Below are 18,826 nucleotides of genomic sequence, written 5' to 3'. Positions count from 1 at the left end.
CTCTGAAGATCAGTCTTAAAAACACAGGCAAATTTGCTTTAAACCGTAACAATTTTTTGATCAGATTTTGACAATCTGTGGTGTAAATTGATGGACCCAGTGAAAAATTAATATAATATTTTGCTTTTGTTTCTTGGGAGCTTAAGGAGACAAGCTTATCAGTGAAAATTAAATCATTCAGTTTACCATTTCAGCAATATAAACTATTCTAATGACTATGGGGGCGATTTTCTGACGTCGGAGAAGGCGGGAAAATCAGATTCAAAGAGGTCGGGTTCGGAACCTGCCTCCAACCCGCCTCCGTGGGATTTTGCCGGTGCCGGTTTTGGAGGTTGGGAAACGCTCCAGCTGGCCATTGCGCTATTAAAGATCCTTAAATGCTCATTAAGGGCCTCTCTAAGCCTATTTTGAGAGGCCCTCGTGATTTTTCCAGCTTTTTGGCGTGATCCACGCACTTCCTAAACCACGCCAGGTAAGCATGGTCTAATGTTTTGTTTTCATGTTATTATTTTGCAGGTCCCGCATTCGAAGGGAGCTGTTCATTGAGGAAGTGCAGGCAGGGACTCAGGGTCAGACAGGATCCAGCAGCTCTCCATCTATCAGAGGAAGTAGGACAGGCCACAGTTCAGAAGGGGAAAGTTGTGATGGAGGAGACTTGGAAGCAGTGGCTGAAGAAAAGGAAAATGTCATGGGAATGGAAAATTACAGCACTGGACGCGTAACCCCTCAGGGAGGGCAGGTAGAGTCAATTTGTGATGAGGATACAGAGTCTGTTGTGCAGGGTGACATTAAAGATGCCACATTGGTTGATACAAAGGAGTCATCCCATTTAGAAGGAGATGCCATGGTCTCTCCAAATGCTGAGAGTGAAGATGAGGGCATTCTGAAGCATCCGGGCCGAAACAAGCGATCTCACCGGGAAGCACATGCGTCAGGAACATCCCTGGAGGAGTTCCAGAAAAGCCAGCCTTCGGCCCAGTCAGCTGTAGAAGAGGATACCTCTACCTCATCCGCCTCCACATCAGCAACTGGAGCAGAGACCTCCCGAGATTTGAAAGAAGATACCTCTTCGGTGCAGCAGGGGAGCAGTGGGCAGAGCACAGGCTGTGGGGGCACCCCGTCCTCTTCCACTACAGGCTTTCAGAAAGGCCTGTTCAGCTTTTCTGACACAGCCTCACCGGCCCAAAAAACAAGCCTGCGCGAGAACAGCTTAAGGCGTAAGAAAGCAGCAAACTTGAACAACATTATCCATCGTCTGGAGAAGGCTGCAAGTCGGGAAGAGCCCATTGAATGGGAATTTTGAGATTAAATTATTAATTATGCACAACTCCCGAGAGTTAGGTATTAAGAGACCTTGGACATTCTGTACTCATTTTATCCTGTCACGCACTTAATGCCCTGCAGGCCACAGGGCAAAAATGCCATAGGCCAAGGTGCATATAGAAAAGGAGAGCATTAAGTTCCGTTCATCATTGCATTTTCAAAGCGAGAGAGTTGAAACATGCAGTTAAGCTTTTGTACCCTGAAGTGTTTTTGTGTCATGACTGATTTTCAAACTGTCTGGGATTAACTGTTACAGCTTTGCCTTCTCCCTCTGCCAAGTGGGCTTCAAGCAGCGACACCCATCGGCTAAAGAGGGGGTCTCCTTTGCCATAAAATGGCAGCAGAGCGATATTACACTATTAACTTCTTAACCAGAAAAAAATTGGAGAGTTTTCAAATGACTAGAATTTTGTAGCTGTTCAGTTGCCACTGAGAGATTGCACAGTCATCTGACTCTAAACACACTAGTTTGGTTTCTTAGATATTTTGAGAATTCTTGCTGTTTTAAACTTTGAAAGAGGAAAAAAAAAACACATTTAGTCCACTTATTTTTTAAAAAAAAGGTCACGTAAAAAAGATTTGTCAAAAAGATGTGGTAGGTGAGTTAGTGTTTTCTTGTATGTGAATTTAGAATAATGATATGTAGTGCACATTGTTTCATAGCTTTAACTGACTCTGGTTTCTCTGCAGGCCAGGGTTTGTTTAATACACTCCATTTTAGGCCAAATCAGGACAAGATCTGAACCTAGGTATTTTATAACCTGCTTTTTAACCTCTAAACCACAAAGCACGCTGATCAGACCTCATATTGTCTTTATGTGTGTGAGAGAGTGCGTGTGAGAGCAAGTTGTATGCGTGTGAGTTCTTAGGTCTGGCTGATTTCATACGTACCAGTGCACATTTAGAGTGCATTACTGCCACCCTTTTCTCAATAAGCTGTGTCATCAGTAAGGCTTGTATGAGTTAGCTTGTCACAAGTTACATATTTTTTTCTTGCCATATCTTTAATTAAAACTAACAGTAGATGATTTCAGTATACAAGAATATTTTTTGTGCTTATTTATAGGTGCTGTATTTTTTTCTATCCATGGTCAGGAAGGGGTGAAAGGGAGCAAGTCTTGTTCTAGAGGGTCAGACTGCCGGCAGTATTTGGGATATTTTACAAGTTTCACTGGATAAATATTGGCTCCTTGACATCTTTCAAGCTCCAGATTATTGATTAGAAGTTGTTTCACGGTGTAAATTGCATCATGATTTTTGTGTTGGTCTTTTAGGTCAGAATCCATTGAAGTAACTGTGTAGCACAATCATAACCTGTCATTTTAATTCTAATATATGAATTCTGTTTTCTATAATAATTATGGTTGAGGAGTTATATACCTGATATTGCACCACAGTGTGTTGTGTGTAGTTTTTGTAGCTGATTATGACTGTTTATAGGGAAAACTACATTACCTGCATGATATGTTAAATAATCATATATTTCATACATAAAACGTGCATTACATGTAGATTGAGCACTTAGCAGTTAAGCGTACTGGTGGTGCTGATTCAACTCCAGCTAGTCATAGGGAAGGGCTCTAGGAGGCTGCAAGGCAGTGAGTTAGAATGAAATCCTCCAGCATAAGTGTCAAGAGAGCATTCCTCAATATCAAGCTGCATATGTCGAATTTTGTAAGTTGAAAATAATGAGGCGAAACTGCCTTTCCCCAAAATAAATACTATTAGTGCTAGGCATGAGTGCAAAAAACAAATTGCACCAATACAATTCACCCTCCCCCAGCATAGGAATGCAAGGTGGTGTCACTTGTAAATGTTTAATTATCGAGGGCAAGCTCCATTTACTATTCTCTCTCGGTCTCCCGGGCCCATTCACCAACTGCATCTAAAAGGGTGAGAGAGACAAGCTACTCCCAGCGCTCTGTTGGGCAGTGCTGAGGAATGGTCCAGGAACAATCCTGGTATTTCCCTTCCTCCCGGTGGGAACCATTTAAGATCCACTCCATAATGCGATCGGCCCTAAGATCAGGATCTTGGTGTTCGCTCCCCACTCTGGCCTCAGTACTGCCCCCCAACACCACACAATTGCCCCACTTAACCAGAGAACAAGAGGTAACGCTCTTCTTCAATGAGACGATGGTCTCCTGCCCCAGTAGTACTTTTATCACTAAATCATTGGACTTGGAGGTGTGGGAATAAAATGGTAAACAGAATATTTCAGAAGGATTGACACTTACCGTACTCAGTTTTCTATCTCCTACCCTCTCCAACACAAGCATTAAAATGACTGCTGTAGCAGCACTGCTGCTCCTTACCATTCTGCATCAACTTTTGCATATCATTTAAATATAGCTTTGCACAATATCAGAAAGTTGGAAGTTACCCCTCAGTTGCAGATGGGGCAGATTATTGCCAGACTTCATGCCTGAGTTTGCACCATTGCCAAGAAAGGGTTGTGGGGAGGAGGGTGAAGGACCAGGCCCATGGTCTTGACAATGTTCTCATTTTGCTAACTTTGGCAAAAAAAACATTTTATAAGTAAAATTTCATAACTATTTTTGAGAAATAGTAGTATGTCCATCTGTTGTCTAATCCTCCCCTCAAGCACTCATGCCCCTTCCCAAAATAGTCCACTTTGCAATGTGTGCTTAAGGCTGGACAACTCAGGAAATTAAATCTCAATTGGAACACGATTTAATCGATGTAAATGTAACTTGAAGCTTCAGATTTTGATACTGTTTCTTAGAATGTAATAACTATCCCAGGAACGTTTACAGTAGTGCACATTTCGGCAGGGCCCACGCAAGGGGTTTAGGAATAGCTGTACAATTGTCCCATAGTCATTGTAACACAGTTAGTGATTATTACAAATACTCTGAATAATCTTGGAAGCTGACATCTTGCTGAGATAAATGGGGCAATCTGTGTGCACATTATTTTGACAATGTTTGCTGTACAGTCTACATGGAGCAGTGAAAGGAATGCTGTGTCAGCAACAGTATTTTTAGCAGGCATAGATATACAGTTTTATTCATTTTAATCTTCCATTTTGACCTTTATGTATCCCATTATTAGCCGTAGCCCTTCGTCCCTTTGAAGTCACTGCTGTTTAACTTTAGTATCGGGTGATGACGGATAATGACATACAGTGCAGGACACATTAGAAATTTTTTAATATTCATGAATAAAAGGAAAGTTCCTGAAACCAGTGCTCCATAATAATTTGTACATAAAGCTGAGTTTAATAACTACAAAGTGCAGATCACCGCATAAGGAAATTTGCAAATCCTAAAAGCAAATACTTTTTTTTTGATATGTAAGACATAGCACTTAATAACCAGAGCTGTGTTGAAATTAATTAATTCTGATGCTATTAGAATGAAGTATCCTCAGTAGAAAAGTCTTAAGAGTATTTTTTTTTTGTAAATAATTCTTGAAGCTGACATCCTGAGAACAATATAAGCATTTACTTTAGTTCTGTGTTGGGAATACTGGTAATTTATTCATTTGAGATTTAGGTCTGACTGACTGGCAAATCTATACTTTTTCTGTTGGGAACGATCAAAGTGTGATGATTGTCCTGTTCAACCTCCCTGTAATTGAAACCCTGCCTCCCATTCACAATCACTTGGACATAGACTGCTTCAACTGAACAAACTCACCATTGCATTTCAGGTGATGTGTTTAGTTTTATTAAGTGAATAAGTGAATATCAATCTGTTATACATGTTCAGATGCTGCATTTTAATTTACATTTTAGGCAAGGTTTCCAGGCATATATATATATATATATATTTTAAATTTTACATTATTTTTATTTAGATAGTTTACAGGGAGTGGTAAACTGCATTTCATTTCTAGACGTGCACCCTTTTAATCTCACCAGATAGGCTGGTCAGAGTAAAGACATTTGTAACCCATGATTTTATAGTGTGTATTTATGGATTCTGTGTTTCATGTAACTTTCCTTCTAAGGAAACTAATAATAACTGTGGGCCCCTCTAATTTTACAAACTTGAAAAATATTTAAAGTTGTTGATTTTGCTTACAAGCAATTTGGGCAACAAAGTCTTTCAGTTGTCCAGAGTGAAGCACTAGAGTTGGAAAATGTCCAAACACATTGGCAACCATAGATCCTTTTAGCAGTAAGAATAGAGGGACCACACACTGAGATACTGCCCCCTGATGTAGAAAGGCGTTCACTCTTACATCTGCACAATCATTTTGGGTGTGTCTTTCTTCGACATTCACCCTCCCCAAAAGTCTGGTTTACCTGGTGACATTTTCCACCACCATTAATTGGTGCCTGTTATATTTGTGCTTCTGCAGTGTTGTAAAATATTTCTAGTTTGAGTACGTTTCGGTTCTACAGAAAAGCTAGATTCTGTACTAAGTTTTAAATGCTATGCCAAGAGCACTTTGTATGCACCATTTCCATTTACTTCCTGAAAACTAGGCTTGTTACTCATGAAGGCTGCCATCAAATTAAGGAAGGCTTTTTGTGCTGTAGAATCCTATCCACTAGATACTAGGCTGAGACTATCAACACACATTCCATTTTTGACCCATAACAGCTGTCAGGAAATATGATCTTTGTAACTCTCCCTTGTTCACCCTTCCCTGATCTTTCCCTAGGGTGGGATTGCACCCAAGTCTTCTGAGATTACTGTCTGCACTACCTAGCCACCTTAAAAGACAATGATTTAAACAAGTATTCCTGTGAACCCCTGCTCAATTTGTGCATGCCGGCATTTGATGCTAAAATTTCGAGCTCGTGCAAGTAACAGGAAACAAAAGAGCAGAACTCTTGTGTGCCTTGAATAGGATAGTACGCTAAGAATGAAAGAGTCAGACTCTGTCATACCCATAGATACCTGTGATTGCTGTCGCTGAATTGGCTGGCATAAATATGTGCAGCAGCCAAAAAAAAAATAAAGTAGAATACATTCCCCAAAGCACTTATAGCATATTTTACTAAGAATATATTTTTTAAATCTGTTGTGATACAGTCACGTAAGCACAAGATTTGTAAAATCAGAAGTAGTGGAAGGAGAATAAATTCTGTTCAGAGCCTTAGAAGTATTTTTCTATAAAGCCCTTCTAAATGGTGGCTTCACCAACATATTTTGATGGTGAATATTTTCTCTCAAAAGCACTATTATAAAGAGCAATACTGACATTCCGTGGATTTTTAATTGTAATTTTTGTAAAAATTTCTACTCTGAACTCTTTAAAAGATGCTTTGGAATCATTTGCTGTCCAACAGCAAAATGCACTCAATTTTCCATGAATTAATGCAATTGACGAACACAGCAGCCCAGTCTCTGATAAACCGATTGGCTGTGCTGAAACTCCATATGTAAATAAATCTTTGACCATAAATTCTGGGAATTGGCCGCCTTTTAGTGCCAAAACTTTTCTATTGAAGTAACACATAGCGTACACTGCATCATTTTCATAAAACATATTTATATCTCAAGAAATCTGCAACCAGCCATTTTCTTTGGGAGGGTCTGCTTAGGAAAGAATATAAGTATCACTTTTGTTGAATCTCTACATTTCTGACTTGCATTCAGAGTCTCTTTTTAAATACTCCTTGGAGCTGTTTCTTAACCTAATAGTGGAGATTAATTGTTTCTTTAAGTTTAGCCTCCAACTTGTTGGCTTGTTCTTTAGCCATCTGATCTGTTCAGTAACCTTTAAAAAGATTGGTAGAGTTCCTGAGAATAAACTTCACAGTTATTGCTTCCAACATGTTCATTGTGCAAACCCCATTGTCTGGAGCACTGATGGAATGAATCATCAAGCAAGATGTTTTCTACTGTTTGTTATAAAGATGGCACAATCTTAGCCTTCTGTCTAATGTATCCCGAGAGCAGCATTAGTGATGTAATTAATGTGCATCTACCACCCACTAGCATAGAGTTCGTCTCCCTTATATTTGTTTCATAATTTAATGCATTAAAACACAGAGAAATAGGATTGACTATCACTGGTTAAATGACATGAAGTAGAATGCATTTTTCCTAATTTGCCCAATAAGCAGGATAGTGGAAAAAATGAATCTTTTAAGTAAGGAATCGGATGAGAGATACTTCAGTTGCTTTTAAGCACTTACCCTACACCTTGTTTGGGGAATTTGTTCCCTTTTTTTAAGTCAACATTTGAGTTTTTAGCTGTGGAAGTGGCATCACTGATCTGAAGAATATTCTGTTTGGATAATCTTCATTGACAGTAGGTTTGGTGTTTGCTTGTCCTTCTATCTTCAGTATGACATTGTGGACCCCTAAGGTTTCAATGGTTAATGTTGATTAGCTTATCCCACACAACCAGGCCGGAATAGTCAGGGCTTTGGCCATATTCACAACTGCTGCTTTTTAATTCACTTCAAAGGCAAGTGGAGTTAGGTTGATTGAGATAACTACAAGATGATCAAGTCCCTGTGTTGTTTCTTCTCCCTGGCATGGAATACTCTGCTCTTGCTAAGACTTTCATCTAGCAGCCTAATGAGAATGGATGTAACTCCCAACGCAAGTTTCAACATAGAGCTAAGACACACACCTGTAACCTGCCCTCTGGGATTCAAGTGCTGCTGTAATATTATTTCTTTAATTGTTGAGTTTTCCCCTCATTTCCCCATTCTACGTTTTATTCCTTCATTGCCACATTCTGTGATTTATTCCTTTATTGCCCATTCTATTCCATAAGAGCCTGACTCTACCACCCTTACCTGACGCATCAGAAAAGCAAAAATGTCAATTCCTCCATACCCTCTCAGTACAGCTCTTAGTATTGGAAACATTTCTTTCAAAAGCTACCTAAAGGTAAGCCTGGCTATCTTAGAAGAGAGTAAGCTCCTCACATGGATAAGCAGCCATGTTGTAATATTGATGGTTTGAGGCAAGTGAGACCCCAATTGCTTCATCAATGGGCAACATCTTGGCTTTTTGAAGTAGCTAACAATAACCCAAATTATCTGAGCATTAATGTGGAGGTTTTATTCCTCCCATTTCCTATGGTCTTAACTTTAATCATTTTTCTCTTTGCATGAATGTATCAATACAATTCAATGCATTGACTAATTCATCACTATAAGCATATTTTGTTACAATTGTGTGTCACAGATACAGTTTTCCAGCACCTTTCCCCTCTGTAAATGTACCGCATATGGATTCTAGGCTAGGATCAGTAATCATTTTGTTAAAATTAATATGAATAACGGGCCTGAGAGGAATATAACAGAATCAAAATATTTTAACATCAGAAACTGCTGAAAATACATAGGAAGTCGGTCAACATCTGAAAGAGGAAGCCTGCCTGTTGCTCCTGAACTCTGCTTTGGGCCCTTGTACATCGGCTCTTTTGCTCCAACTGCGGATTTCAGACTCCTCATCCCTCCACAGTCTTGCCCACTTACCTCCATGGCCTCCTCTATCCTCATGTCGAGTTGCAAGTTCTCTGTACACCATCACACCCCTTCCCCCAACGGTAGCAGGGCTTTCTCTCTCCAACTGCGCCTGGCTTTCCCCGAATTAGATGCTTTCTCAAAACCTACATGTGTGTCCATGCTTTGGTCATCTCTTCAAACTTCCCCACCCACGTTTTGTGTCTTTTCTTTCCCTGTTATGTGCCGTGCGATGTTACAAAACCACTATATAAAAGCAAGGATTTTGTTGTTGTATATTACTTTAGAAAGGGTTGGCTTCTGATGTTTTGTCAACAAATGTCTGGAATATTTGTTGTGTACATAAAAATTCACTGAGCTAAAGACATGATTTGCCGATTGCTGAGTACTAAACTCAAATATATAACCAAGTGCACAAATTTCAAATGTAACTTGTTTTTAATTCAGTTTCGGGATGTGCACATCGCTGGCACGGTAGCCATTTCTTGTCCATCCCTAGTTACCCTGAGAAGGTGGAAGTGGGACACCTTCATGAACCGCTACAGTTCTTTGGTGCGGTTTGATACAACTGAGTGGCTTGCTAGGCCACTTCAGAGGGCAGTTAAGAGTGAAATCACGTTGGTGTGAGACTGGAGCCACATATAGACCAGACTAGGTAAGGGCGGCAGGATTCCTTCCCTAATGTTCATTAGTGAACCAGTTGTGTTTATACAACAATCTGATAAAAGATTTTTTTATTTCTAGCTTTATTAAACTGAACTCAAATTCTCCAACAACCATGGTGGGATTTGAACTCACGTTCATCTGGATTATTAGTCCAGTAACAACCACTAAACTACCATACCCGACATATCCTGGCATAAGTTTATAACTCTCTTTTAGTTTGCTGTATGGATATATCAGAGTTTCATATTCTGCTCCTTCTGACACTCGTGATCGACTCCAGCACAGCTTAACCTGCTGAAACAAATTCTTTGAAAATGGTTGAAAAGCTGGCAATAGTTAAGAGTTAAGGTCTGCCCCTTATATTGTTTTGATCATGATGAAGACCAGATGTTGGTTGGTTAGTGATGCATTTAAACAGCCAATAACAACACTGCTGCTTTAAAAATGGTTGATAAATAATGGGGAGGTCAGTAATCCCTGATATCTGCAACATAAAGCGCCCTATTTGTCGAGCACTCCACTGTCGAGGCCTGTTCTGTTATTATCTGTCGTTTTGCATGTAAGAATCCATAAAACCCTGACTGATTGGAAGGGAGGGTCTACAGTTTTAATAACATACATATTTATACTTACACCCGACATTTATTCTCTAATGTCTGTTTAGTGAGATTTATAACCGCTGCATATAATGCCAGTAGCAAAGGTGTTACAGTCCATGGATAGCACCTAAAAGGTGTTAGGCACCGTTCAAAAGTAGGCCTCATTAGGCAATTCTTAGTGTCAGTAGTTTTAACCAACTTTCACCTCATCCCCTTCACACACAAAAAAGCTATTTTATGGTCAGTAAAGCTATATTGACACAGTGCTTCCACGTGGAGACGGTTACACTGAATTTACAATTGTGGGAGTGTAGCTAAGATGCACTATATGTCCAAGCGGGGTCTCTTGCTTTGCAGATGAGTTACTTTCTTATATAATCCCAAGTTTTCTCTTTTTAAAATAATGTTGGTAAATGTATGTTCAAGTTTCACCTAAAGTTTACTGGGTTCTGTTTTTTCTAAATATGAAGTATTGCAAGGAATCGAGCAACAATGCAAATGATACTAACTGTTACACATAGCGAGCTGCCATAGCCATCATTAACTTTCTGCACTGTCTGGTTTTATACCGATTTCCACTGACGTGAAGGTTTGAACCTGCTTTTATCACAAGCCCTAGATAAAGACACAAGAAAGGGCAGCACGGTGGCATAGTGGTTAGCACTGTTGCCTCACAGCGCCAGGGACCCGGGTTCGAATCCGGCCTCGGGTGACTGCCTGTGTGGAGTTTGCACATTCTCCCCGTGTTTGCGTGGGTTTTCTCCGGGTGCTCCGGTTTCCTCCCACAGTCCAAAGATGTGCAGGTTAGGTTGATTGGCTATGATAAATTGACCCTTAGTGTTAGGGGGATTAAATACGTGGGGTTACAAGGATAGGGTGGGATATGTGTTGGTGTAGGGGTTATGGGGATCGGGTGGAATATGTGTCGGTGCAGGCTCGATGGGCCGAAATGGCCTCTATCTGCACTGTGGGGTTTCTGTGATTCTGTGAATTTGGTTTATTTTTCCAGAATCCTTTCTCTTGTGTTTTCCTAGTTTTTTCATCATCGCACACATCCCTTTTCAGCTGGGCAAGAGGAGACAAAGGCAGGCCAGGAATAAGATGACTAATGTACAATATTCACATAAAAAATGGGCGGTATCACCATAATTCGAGCCCTGAAACACCAGAAAATCCAAAAATCCCACGTAGTAGACAGAATTTGACTTCTTCAGTCACTAAGCAGTGATGCTGGTCATGAATTTCTTCACATTGACCACCTGGTGGCAGCTGCACTTCCTGTGGGATGGGATTAAGAAAGTAATGTTTCAGAGGATGGGCTATTTGGCCATGTTAGGTGGCACATTCTTAGCGACAGCCCAGCTGAGAACCAGCAAAAATTCCTCATAGATGTAGGGAATGGGTTTAATCAATGGTCAGTAGAGCTCAAGTCTGTAGTGGAAAAGCCAATACATTGATTTATAAGCCAAGCTCAGCACACTTGAAATACAGTCCAAATACTGATCTGTGAGCTACTCTCGTTTCGTCTAAGTTGTGAGCAGCTTGGCTTAATCTCAGGGCTTGGAGAAGAAATGAAAAGTGATAAAAATAAATAATGTATGTAATGAGCTGCAGGATGACAGCGTGTCCCAGGAAAAGTGTAGGTATAGTCTGTGCTTATTTATTGGTGTTAATATAATGTACCTGCTCTCACCGCTCAAATTCTCTGAAAATGTCACCTGAATCCTACATTCAGATATAGCAAGGTGCAGGTACTGTAGGATCTCCTTTGGGTAGATCTGGGACAAATGTTCATTATTGTCTCCATGAGAAGTGGAAATCACCATGAAAATAGACATTGCTGAAAGGTGTTAAATTTAACAATACATTTAGAAAGAAGGTTCTCATGGCCAGGTTCAAAGTCCTGAATGCAGAATGTTGATTTGTAGAAGGGTGATACTTGAGAGAATATAACACTCTCTCAGGGCTCACTTTGTCCATTCTTGTGCTGTGCCCAGAGATGACAACCTGTATGTGATACTAACATACAGTTACTCCCTTGGCCCAGTCTCATTCTCATCTGTAAACGACCCAGGCCTGTTTGCTGGCTGCTGTCCCTGAGAGTTGTATTAATAGTGAACTGCAGTGCTCACTACCAACAGTTTACCTCAATTACTTTGTTTGGTTGCAACAGAATAAAATAACATCCATTATTAATCTCCAGCGTGAATCATAAGCCCATGATCCAAGTATCTTGAGAGAACAAACAAGTTAACATTTCAGGTATCACCAATTATCCAGTTTTGAGTGATAGGTTACACCTGAAATCTTAACTTGTCTCCTCTCTCCTCAGATGCTGACTGACCTGCTGAGTGTTTCTGGCATTTTGTTTCTGATTTCCAGCATTTGTAGTTTTTATCTTTTGAATTGTACACATCGTACGGTCAAGTTTGAGTACAGCAAATGAACTTAATTTCTGTCTGTTGAGCTTGACCAGTTGACTGCACCCGTTACATTGCATGGTAGTAATTCCTATCCTGTACATCAGAATCATGGTTTGTAAGTTGAAGTAAGACAGTGGTGGTAATTTTTGTTTCAGCCTCCTAGAGCCTCCTACCAGTCAAATTGTTCAATAATGAGTAGAAAGAAAAGAAGGTTTTATTTACAAAGCATTTTTCTTTTTGTTGGGGGAGGGTGGTGGGAATTCATGGAACTGTACATGAATCATCTGTGCAATAATGGCTTGCCATTGGTGGACAGTGTCTGAGCTGCTCCATGTACTACTGCAGCACATGCGTGTGACATACTGACCTGGACAATTTTAATAAGCTTATCGTCTTCGCCCTCCCCCAGCGTGTTGTGCTGTCTTACAGTTTAGCAGTATTTCATTTTTTTTGCTATCACGCATTAAATGTCTTAGACGTTTTTTAGGATTTGCTATTCACAGGTAGTCACAAAGAAACTTCACATAATAAACCCAGTTGACCAAAAAAAAAGGTGTCATTTTTGTACACACGGCTTTACGCTACCCATTCTTTTCACTGTGATCCACGTTTCGTAACTGTTTTTTCTTGGTATTTGTTAGAAACTGGTTGAAACTTTTCTGTATGGCTGGCAGTAGTGGAACCTGCTCCCTCCATTGGCAGAACGAGGTTTCTTTCTGTCTCTGGTGACTAGCCATGCAGCATACTTTGTTCTCAGCACTGTAAACAGTCCCTATATGATATGGAGAAGCAATATCACTGTATGAAACTCACATGATGTATTATTCACTAGCACCCTAGGTGTGATAATTGAAGTAAATATCTTTTATACAAACACAGCCCTGGCCTGCATTGTCTTTATTTATGCATCAGCCCTTGAAGCAAACATTTACTTTCTGATGTTACAGAGAGGCTAAAATGGTCATGTGTTATTTTCTGCTATATAAAGTAAAATGATATATTTTTAAAATCCTTTATTTGCCTCAATGAATATTCTTCTTTTCCTTTTTTAGGTAATAACAGCATTCACTCTTTGAAAAGTGTGAACCCAGCATGTAATATTTTTAGCTTAGCCCTCGCCGTCGCTGGTGTCTGGGTCCGATTGTCCGGGTCCAAGCTGACAGACTAGGAATTGAATTGTTGCAAGTTGCCGATAGTATCTGTGTCTCAACTAACCAGGGGCAGATGCTCGGTTGTTCTCTCCCACAGAAATGGCAAGAGATTCACATTGGCTGTTTCGCCCCAGCCTGATGGAGCTCTCCTGTTCGACAGCACAGGCCAATGAGCAGCCTTACTTCCACTTCGAATCCGGGTAAGCAACTCCAACCTGCTTATACCTTTAATGTGAATTCTCAGCAGCTGGAAACATCCAGCTTTAGTTAACTTGTGGCTGAATTGGAATCAATTTTGTTCTTCAGTCTTAATCAGCTGTGTTAGCTCTAATCTTTGGAACTCTCTCTAAAACCACCACCTTGCTACCTCTCGCCCCACCTTCAAAAGCTTTCTCAAAACAGTGATGTGTTGAGTATCTCTGCCTTATTCCAGTTTGGGGATAAATAAGACTGAATTCAAACCATCATTCCTGTATCTACCATCAAATCCAGTGGATGAATCCCTCCTCTGTGCTTTTTCATTTAAAAATACCTTGAGGTGTAGGTCAAAGCAATGAGTGCACATTTTGAATCTTATTTTTAAGCACTCAGTCCTTTGTGTCTTAAACATCATTAGCACACTGAAGCCTATAATCCACCTGTAGAACTTGCTGTTTGCAGTGGCATTTGTAGATTTATGTTTAGTCTTGTCCTGTCTGATTTACGCATCCTCCTCCTGCCCTTCACCTGTGTGGAGGGAGCATGGATTTGGCTACGAATCGTGCAGTTATATATTAATGTTCCAAATTCAGGTCTACCCTGAACCAGAAGTACCTCAGAATAAAAATCCAGCTCCCAGGAAACTCCTGTAAGATGATCAAACCACCACCTTCAAGTGTTGTCACTACAAACCAAAATAATTGCAGTCAATGACACTGTCACCAAATGAGATTTCAAATTATACTTTGTCTCCATTTCACTTCTGATGGTTGCATTTAATTATAAGTGTGGCATTCAATCATTCCTGAGCTCTGTCTGAATATGTTCTTGAATATTGTTGAACTGTTTGATTCCGAGTTTCAAAATTCTCCTTTCCACAATGCAGTCACCAAAAATGGAGGTTACAGCACTCGCAATGTTGTTATCCCGTATCCCCAGAGACCAAGAATGAATGTACCTCTTGCTTGTTAATGTGAGGTCCCCTGTTCCAGCACACAACCTATTGTATAGCCATTGATGGGTCGGAGAGTTTCAATATTTGTACTTAAGAATCTGATGTTGCACATTGCATTAAGCGCAACACAGTGTGGCAACCAGTTATGACCTACTTTGTTGACTTTAGGAATGCAGCCTTTTGCTGTGGATAGGAAATAATATTAAACCAGCCAAACATGCAATAATGTATCCCTTCTCATAAGTTCCCATGTAATGGTCGTCTCACAATCGGGGTGGAGGCAGGGGGTGCTTGTGAGCTTTACAGACATTCTAGTTTTAATTAGCAACAGCATACAAGAACTTCCAGTGGTACTTCAACAGCTGCCAAGGTACAGTACATTAGTGATACAGCAGTACTCCTTTCAAATCCATTGGCTAACAGACAATAAGGAGAAGTAGAAAGAACTTGCATTCATGTAGCACGGTGGCATAGTGGTTAGCACTGTTGCCTCACAGCGCCAGGGACCCGGGTTCAAATCCGGCCTCGGGTGACTGTCTGTGTGGAGTTTGCACATTCTCCCCGTGTTTGCGTGGGTTTCCTCCGGGTGCTCCGGTTTCCTCCCACAGTCCAAAGATGTGCGGGTTAGGTTGATTGGCCATGATAAAAAATTGGCCCTTAGTGTTAGGGGGGATTAAATACGTGGGGTTACGGGGATAGGGCTTGGGTGGGATGGCTGTCGGTGTAGGGACCGGGTGCTAGGGTTTGGATGATCAGCCATGATCTCGTTGAATGGCGGAGCAGGCTCGAAGGGCCGAATGGCCTACTCCTGCTCCTATCTTCTATGTTTCACAACATCAGGACGTCCCGAAGCATTTCACAGCCAAGTACTTTTGAGGTATACATAGGGAGAATAAACATTTATTATGTAAGTTTGCCCACTATCTAATGTTTGTATACTTTGAACAGTGTTTGGATGCTGGAACTAACAGTCTATGTATTGGTTATCAGTGCACATATCCTGCATTATCAGTGTGCTACTGGAGGCCATACTGTAGAGTCCCTTTTTGTTGTTCATTGTTTCTGTCCCTCAAACTCATTAGGTTTCCCAGTGAGGACAGTGGCCAGATGCCTTGCTCCTAGACACCCACTTTATTGCTCTTCAAATGTCACTGTTGAGGCACAAGACGCTTTGGTTCTAACTTGTCTCGCCTGATATTAAGAACTTACCATGTTTGAGTCTATCTTCCATTACTCCATGTTCCATCACTTCATGCTTTGTAATATGTTACTACATTGACTTGCTTCACTGCTGCATGTCTGCTTGTCAGAGTAAGGGCAGTATTAGAGAGTAGAACATTTATCTATTGTACATGCGAGACATCATGTACGACACCAATCCAATGCTTAGCTCCTCCTCCCTGTTAAATTACTCTCACCAGGAGCATCGATCCTAATCTTATAATGGGATCTGTACCAGTCTGAGATTAGTTTTCTCCACACGTCCTGATGGCAACATATAGGGGGGAATTTTTCAGGGGGTCAGCGGGCACGTTTGGTGGCGGGTCAGCTGGGGGAAAAAAAATTTTGATAGTGGGTAGGGAACCCGCTGTCAACCCGCCGCCGCGTGACTTTCCTAGATGTCTGGTCTGTCATCGCTGAACAGATCTGACACCAAGCTGCGGGGGAGGCAATTTAGGTGATTAAGAGCTTGTTAACAGCCACTTAAAAACTATTTTGCGCTCACTTTTAAATTTTACGAGGTCGCTCACAGGTTCCACGCTGCTCGGGGATCACGTCAGCTCAGCAGGTCGGGAGTTGTGTTACCATGAAATCATCTCTTTACTTGACAGCTGCAAATGTGCTATAAAAGCTCCAATCTCACAGCTGTTCACTTTCCAAGGTCAGAAGCTGTTGCTTACTACATTTGGAAGACAGATTGAGCTTTATGTTGCTTGCAAGTGTTTGGAGTAAACTCTGTATCCAGTGTCACCTCATTGGAACAACCTCTCTCACCATTGACAGATCGCTTCTGCCATCTCAACTTCACCTGCCATCTATTACATCAGCATCGGTGCCCTTGAAACTATCTCACCTTGGTCCCCATAATCCCACCACGATCAGCCCCAACACCAGCAGCACCAGTCACACCAGCAGCACCAACAACCAAACCAACCTTCTCCACAATCACCTGATGCTGCACAGGACACGGCATCAGCACCCAACCACGTTGCTGCTCAGGAGGCATGGGATGACATCATCATGGCCAGATTTACTTCACTTGACGCTGTACACCCTGGCTGCCACATGATGCGCCAGGTTGGCACCACCCTACACCATCACCATAACACATCCCTACAATGCCCACGCCATTCCTTTCACACTCATCGCCATTCCGGGGGTACCGTTATGTCTCTCCATTCACTGCAACTCACTAAGCCACTTCCAAAGGTGCACACAAATCTGTCCAAGAACACAAAAGTGTTGAAAATAAAGATTTCAATGTTTGACAGCACATTAACAGAAACTTCATATTGTCATTGGCTCAAACATACAAGTGCCTACCCTTGTGTGTTGTTAGTTGGTATGATAGGACTAGGATGAGGGTGAGTGTGACGGGTGGCTAGTGAGATGGGGAAGTGATAATGTAGATAGAGAGGGATGGGTGGAGGTGCAAGGTAAGTTGGTGTGAGTAAGGATGTGCAGGAGTAGGGTAGGGAAGGCAGAGTGATGGGGATGTGATGAGTGGCACAGCAGGATGAGGTTGAGTGTGGCTTTGTAGTAACGTTTTGTGATCCACTGAGATCATTGAAAGGTTTGTGGCACTGCAGCCTGGTCCTCCTGATGACATCCCTGCTTGTGTCCTCCTTTGCAATGTGCAACCAGGCTGCATTGATCTCCTGAGGAGGTCTCTTCCGCCCATGGGAAGGGAAGGGAACCTCCCTGCGTGCTGTGAATCCCTCCATAAGCATATGGAGGGAGTCATGGGAGAGCCTGGGTGCAGCCGTGCACCTCTGTGTAGTGATTAGTGTTTGCAGCAGCTCAATGCTGCAGAACACTGACAGCACAACTGTCAAAATCAATTTGCGCATGGTTCAAAAAAAATGAAGTACTGCAAAAACGATATTACGAATCATTATGGTAGATCAACTGGGGCTCAGTGGGTAGCACTCTCATTTCTGAGTCAGAAGGTTGTGGGTTCAAGTCCACTCCAGAGACCTGAGCACAGAAATCTAGGCTGACACTCCAGCGCAGTACTGAGGGAGTGCTGCACTGTTAGAGGTGCCGACTTTCAGAAGAGACTTTAAACCGAGGCCCCGTCTGCTCTCTCAGGTGGACGTAAAAGTTCCCACATCAGTATTTCGAAGAAGAGCAGGGGAGTTCTCCCCGGTGTCCTGGGCCAATATTTATCCCTCAACCAACATCACTAAAACAGATTATCTGGTCAATATCACATTGCTGGGGAGAAGCACCGCTGCTCCTCCTCACCCACAAGCATTGCTGTAAAGGCACTTACCTTCTCTTTGAAGCTATCCTTGCCTTCCTTCAGCTGCCAGGTTTCCCCAACCCGGCCAGCCACAGTAAAACCTGCAAAGCAGGTTATATCAGAGACTGCCAGCCTCATTAAAGTATTTAAATTGCCGGCTCCTGGGAGCGGTGTGGCTAGCCGGCCCTTGTCCTGCCTCTGTTATGCCCGGAAGTGGGCGGGTTGGTGTCGGGTTTCAGGTTAAAAAAAATTTAATATCTGACCCAACCCACCCGTTTTTGGGTGTTAAAATTCACCCCATAATATTTATTAATAGCAAGTTTTTATTTGGTGAAGTTAAATTGATTGTCTTAGGGCAACATTGTTCCATTATTGAGTCACTGGGCCTTCACTAGAACAGACTTGCCAACCTTCAGCAGCCCAGTGACTGATGAGACATGTTAGTACCTCTATTACTGGTGGTTCAGATACCAGAGTTGCCATGGCTCTCTTACCTAATACGTTGTCTCTTTAGTGGCACCCACAGAAATCACCAGTGTTCCTGTCTAATCACACTCAGCAGTCCACCCCAAAGAAATTAGGCCAGCATTCAAGCTCCACCTCCTTTCTGGGCAGTTAACAGTTGAGAGGTAACTCCTGC

The 18,826-nt window shown here is 41.7% G+C and overlaps 1 protein-coding gene across 1 annotated transcript in view; it reads left to right on the top strand.

Annotated features, from left to right (window-relative positions):
- cux1a (cut-like homeobox 1a) overlaps positions 1-13,294 on the top strand; it is a 436,348-nt gene extending 423,054 nt beyond the window's left edge. The window contains exon 25 of the mRNA XM_085965092.1: positions 517-13,294. Within this exon, the coding sequence (XP_085821218.1) occupies positions 517-1,303 (787 nt within the window). The 3' untranslated portion in view covers positions 1,304-13,294. The remainder of the gene's footprint in view (positions 1-516) is intronic.
- The last annotated feature ends 5,532 nt before the right edge of the window (positions 13,295-18,826 follow it).

This window comes from Somniosus microcephalus, chromosome 22 (assembly GCF_052327205.1).
Source record: "Somniosus microcephalus isolate GS21.2 chromosome 22, FLI_Smic_1.0, whole genome shotgun sequence".
Classification (NCBI taxonomy): domain Eukaryota; kingdom Metazoa; phylum Chordata; class Chondrichthyes; order Squaliformes; family Somniosidae; genus Somniosus; species Somniosus microcephalus.
Note: the sequence above shows the minus strand (reverse complement) of the source record. Positions and strands in the feature narration are given on the sequence as shown.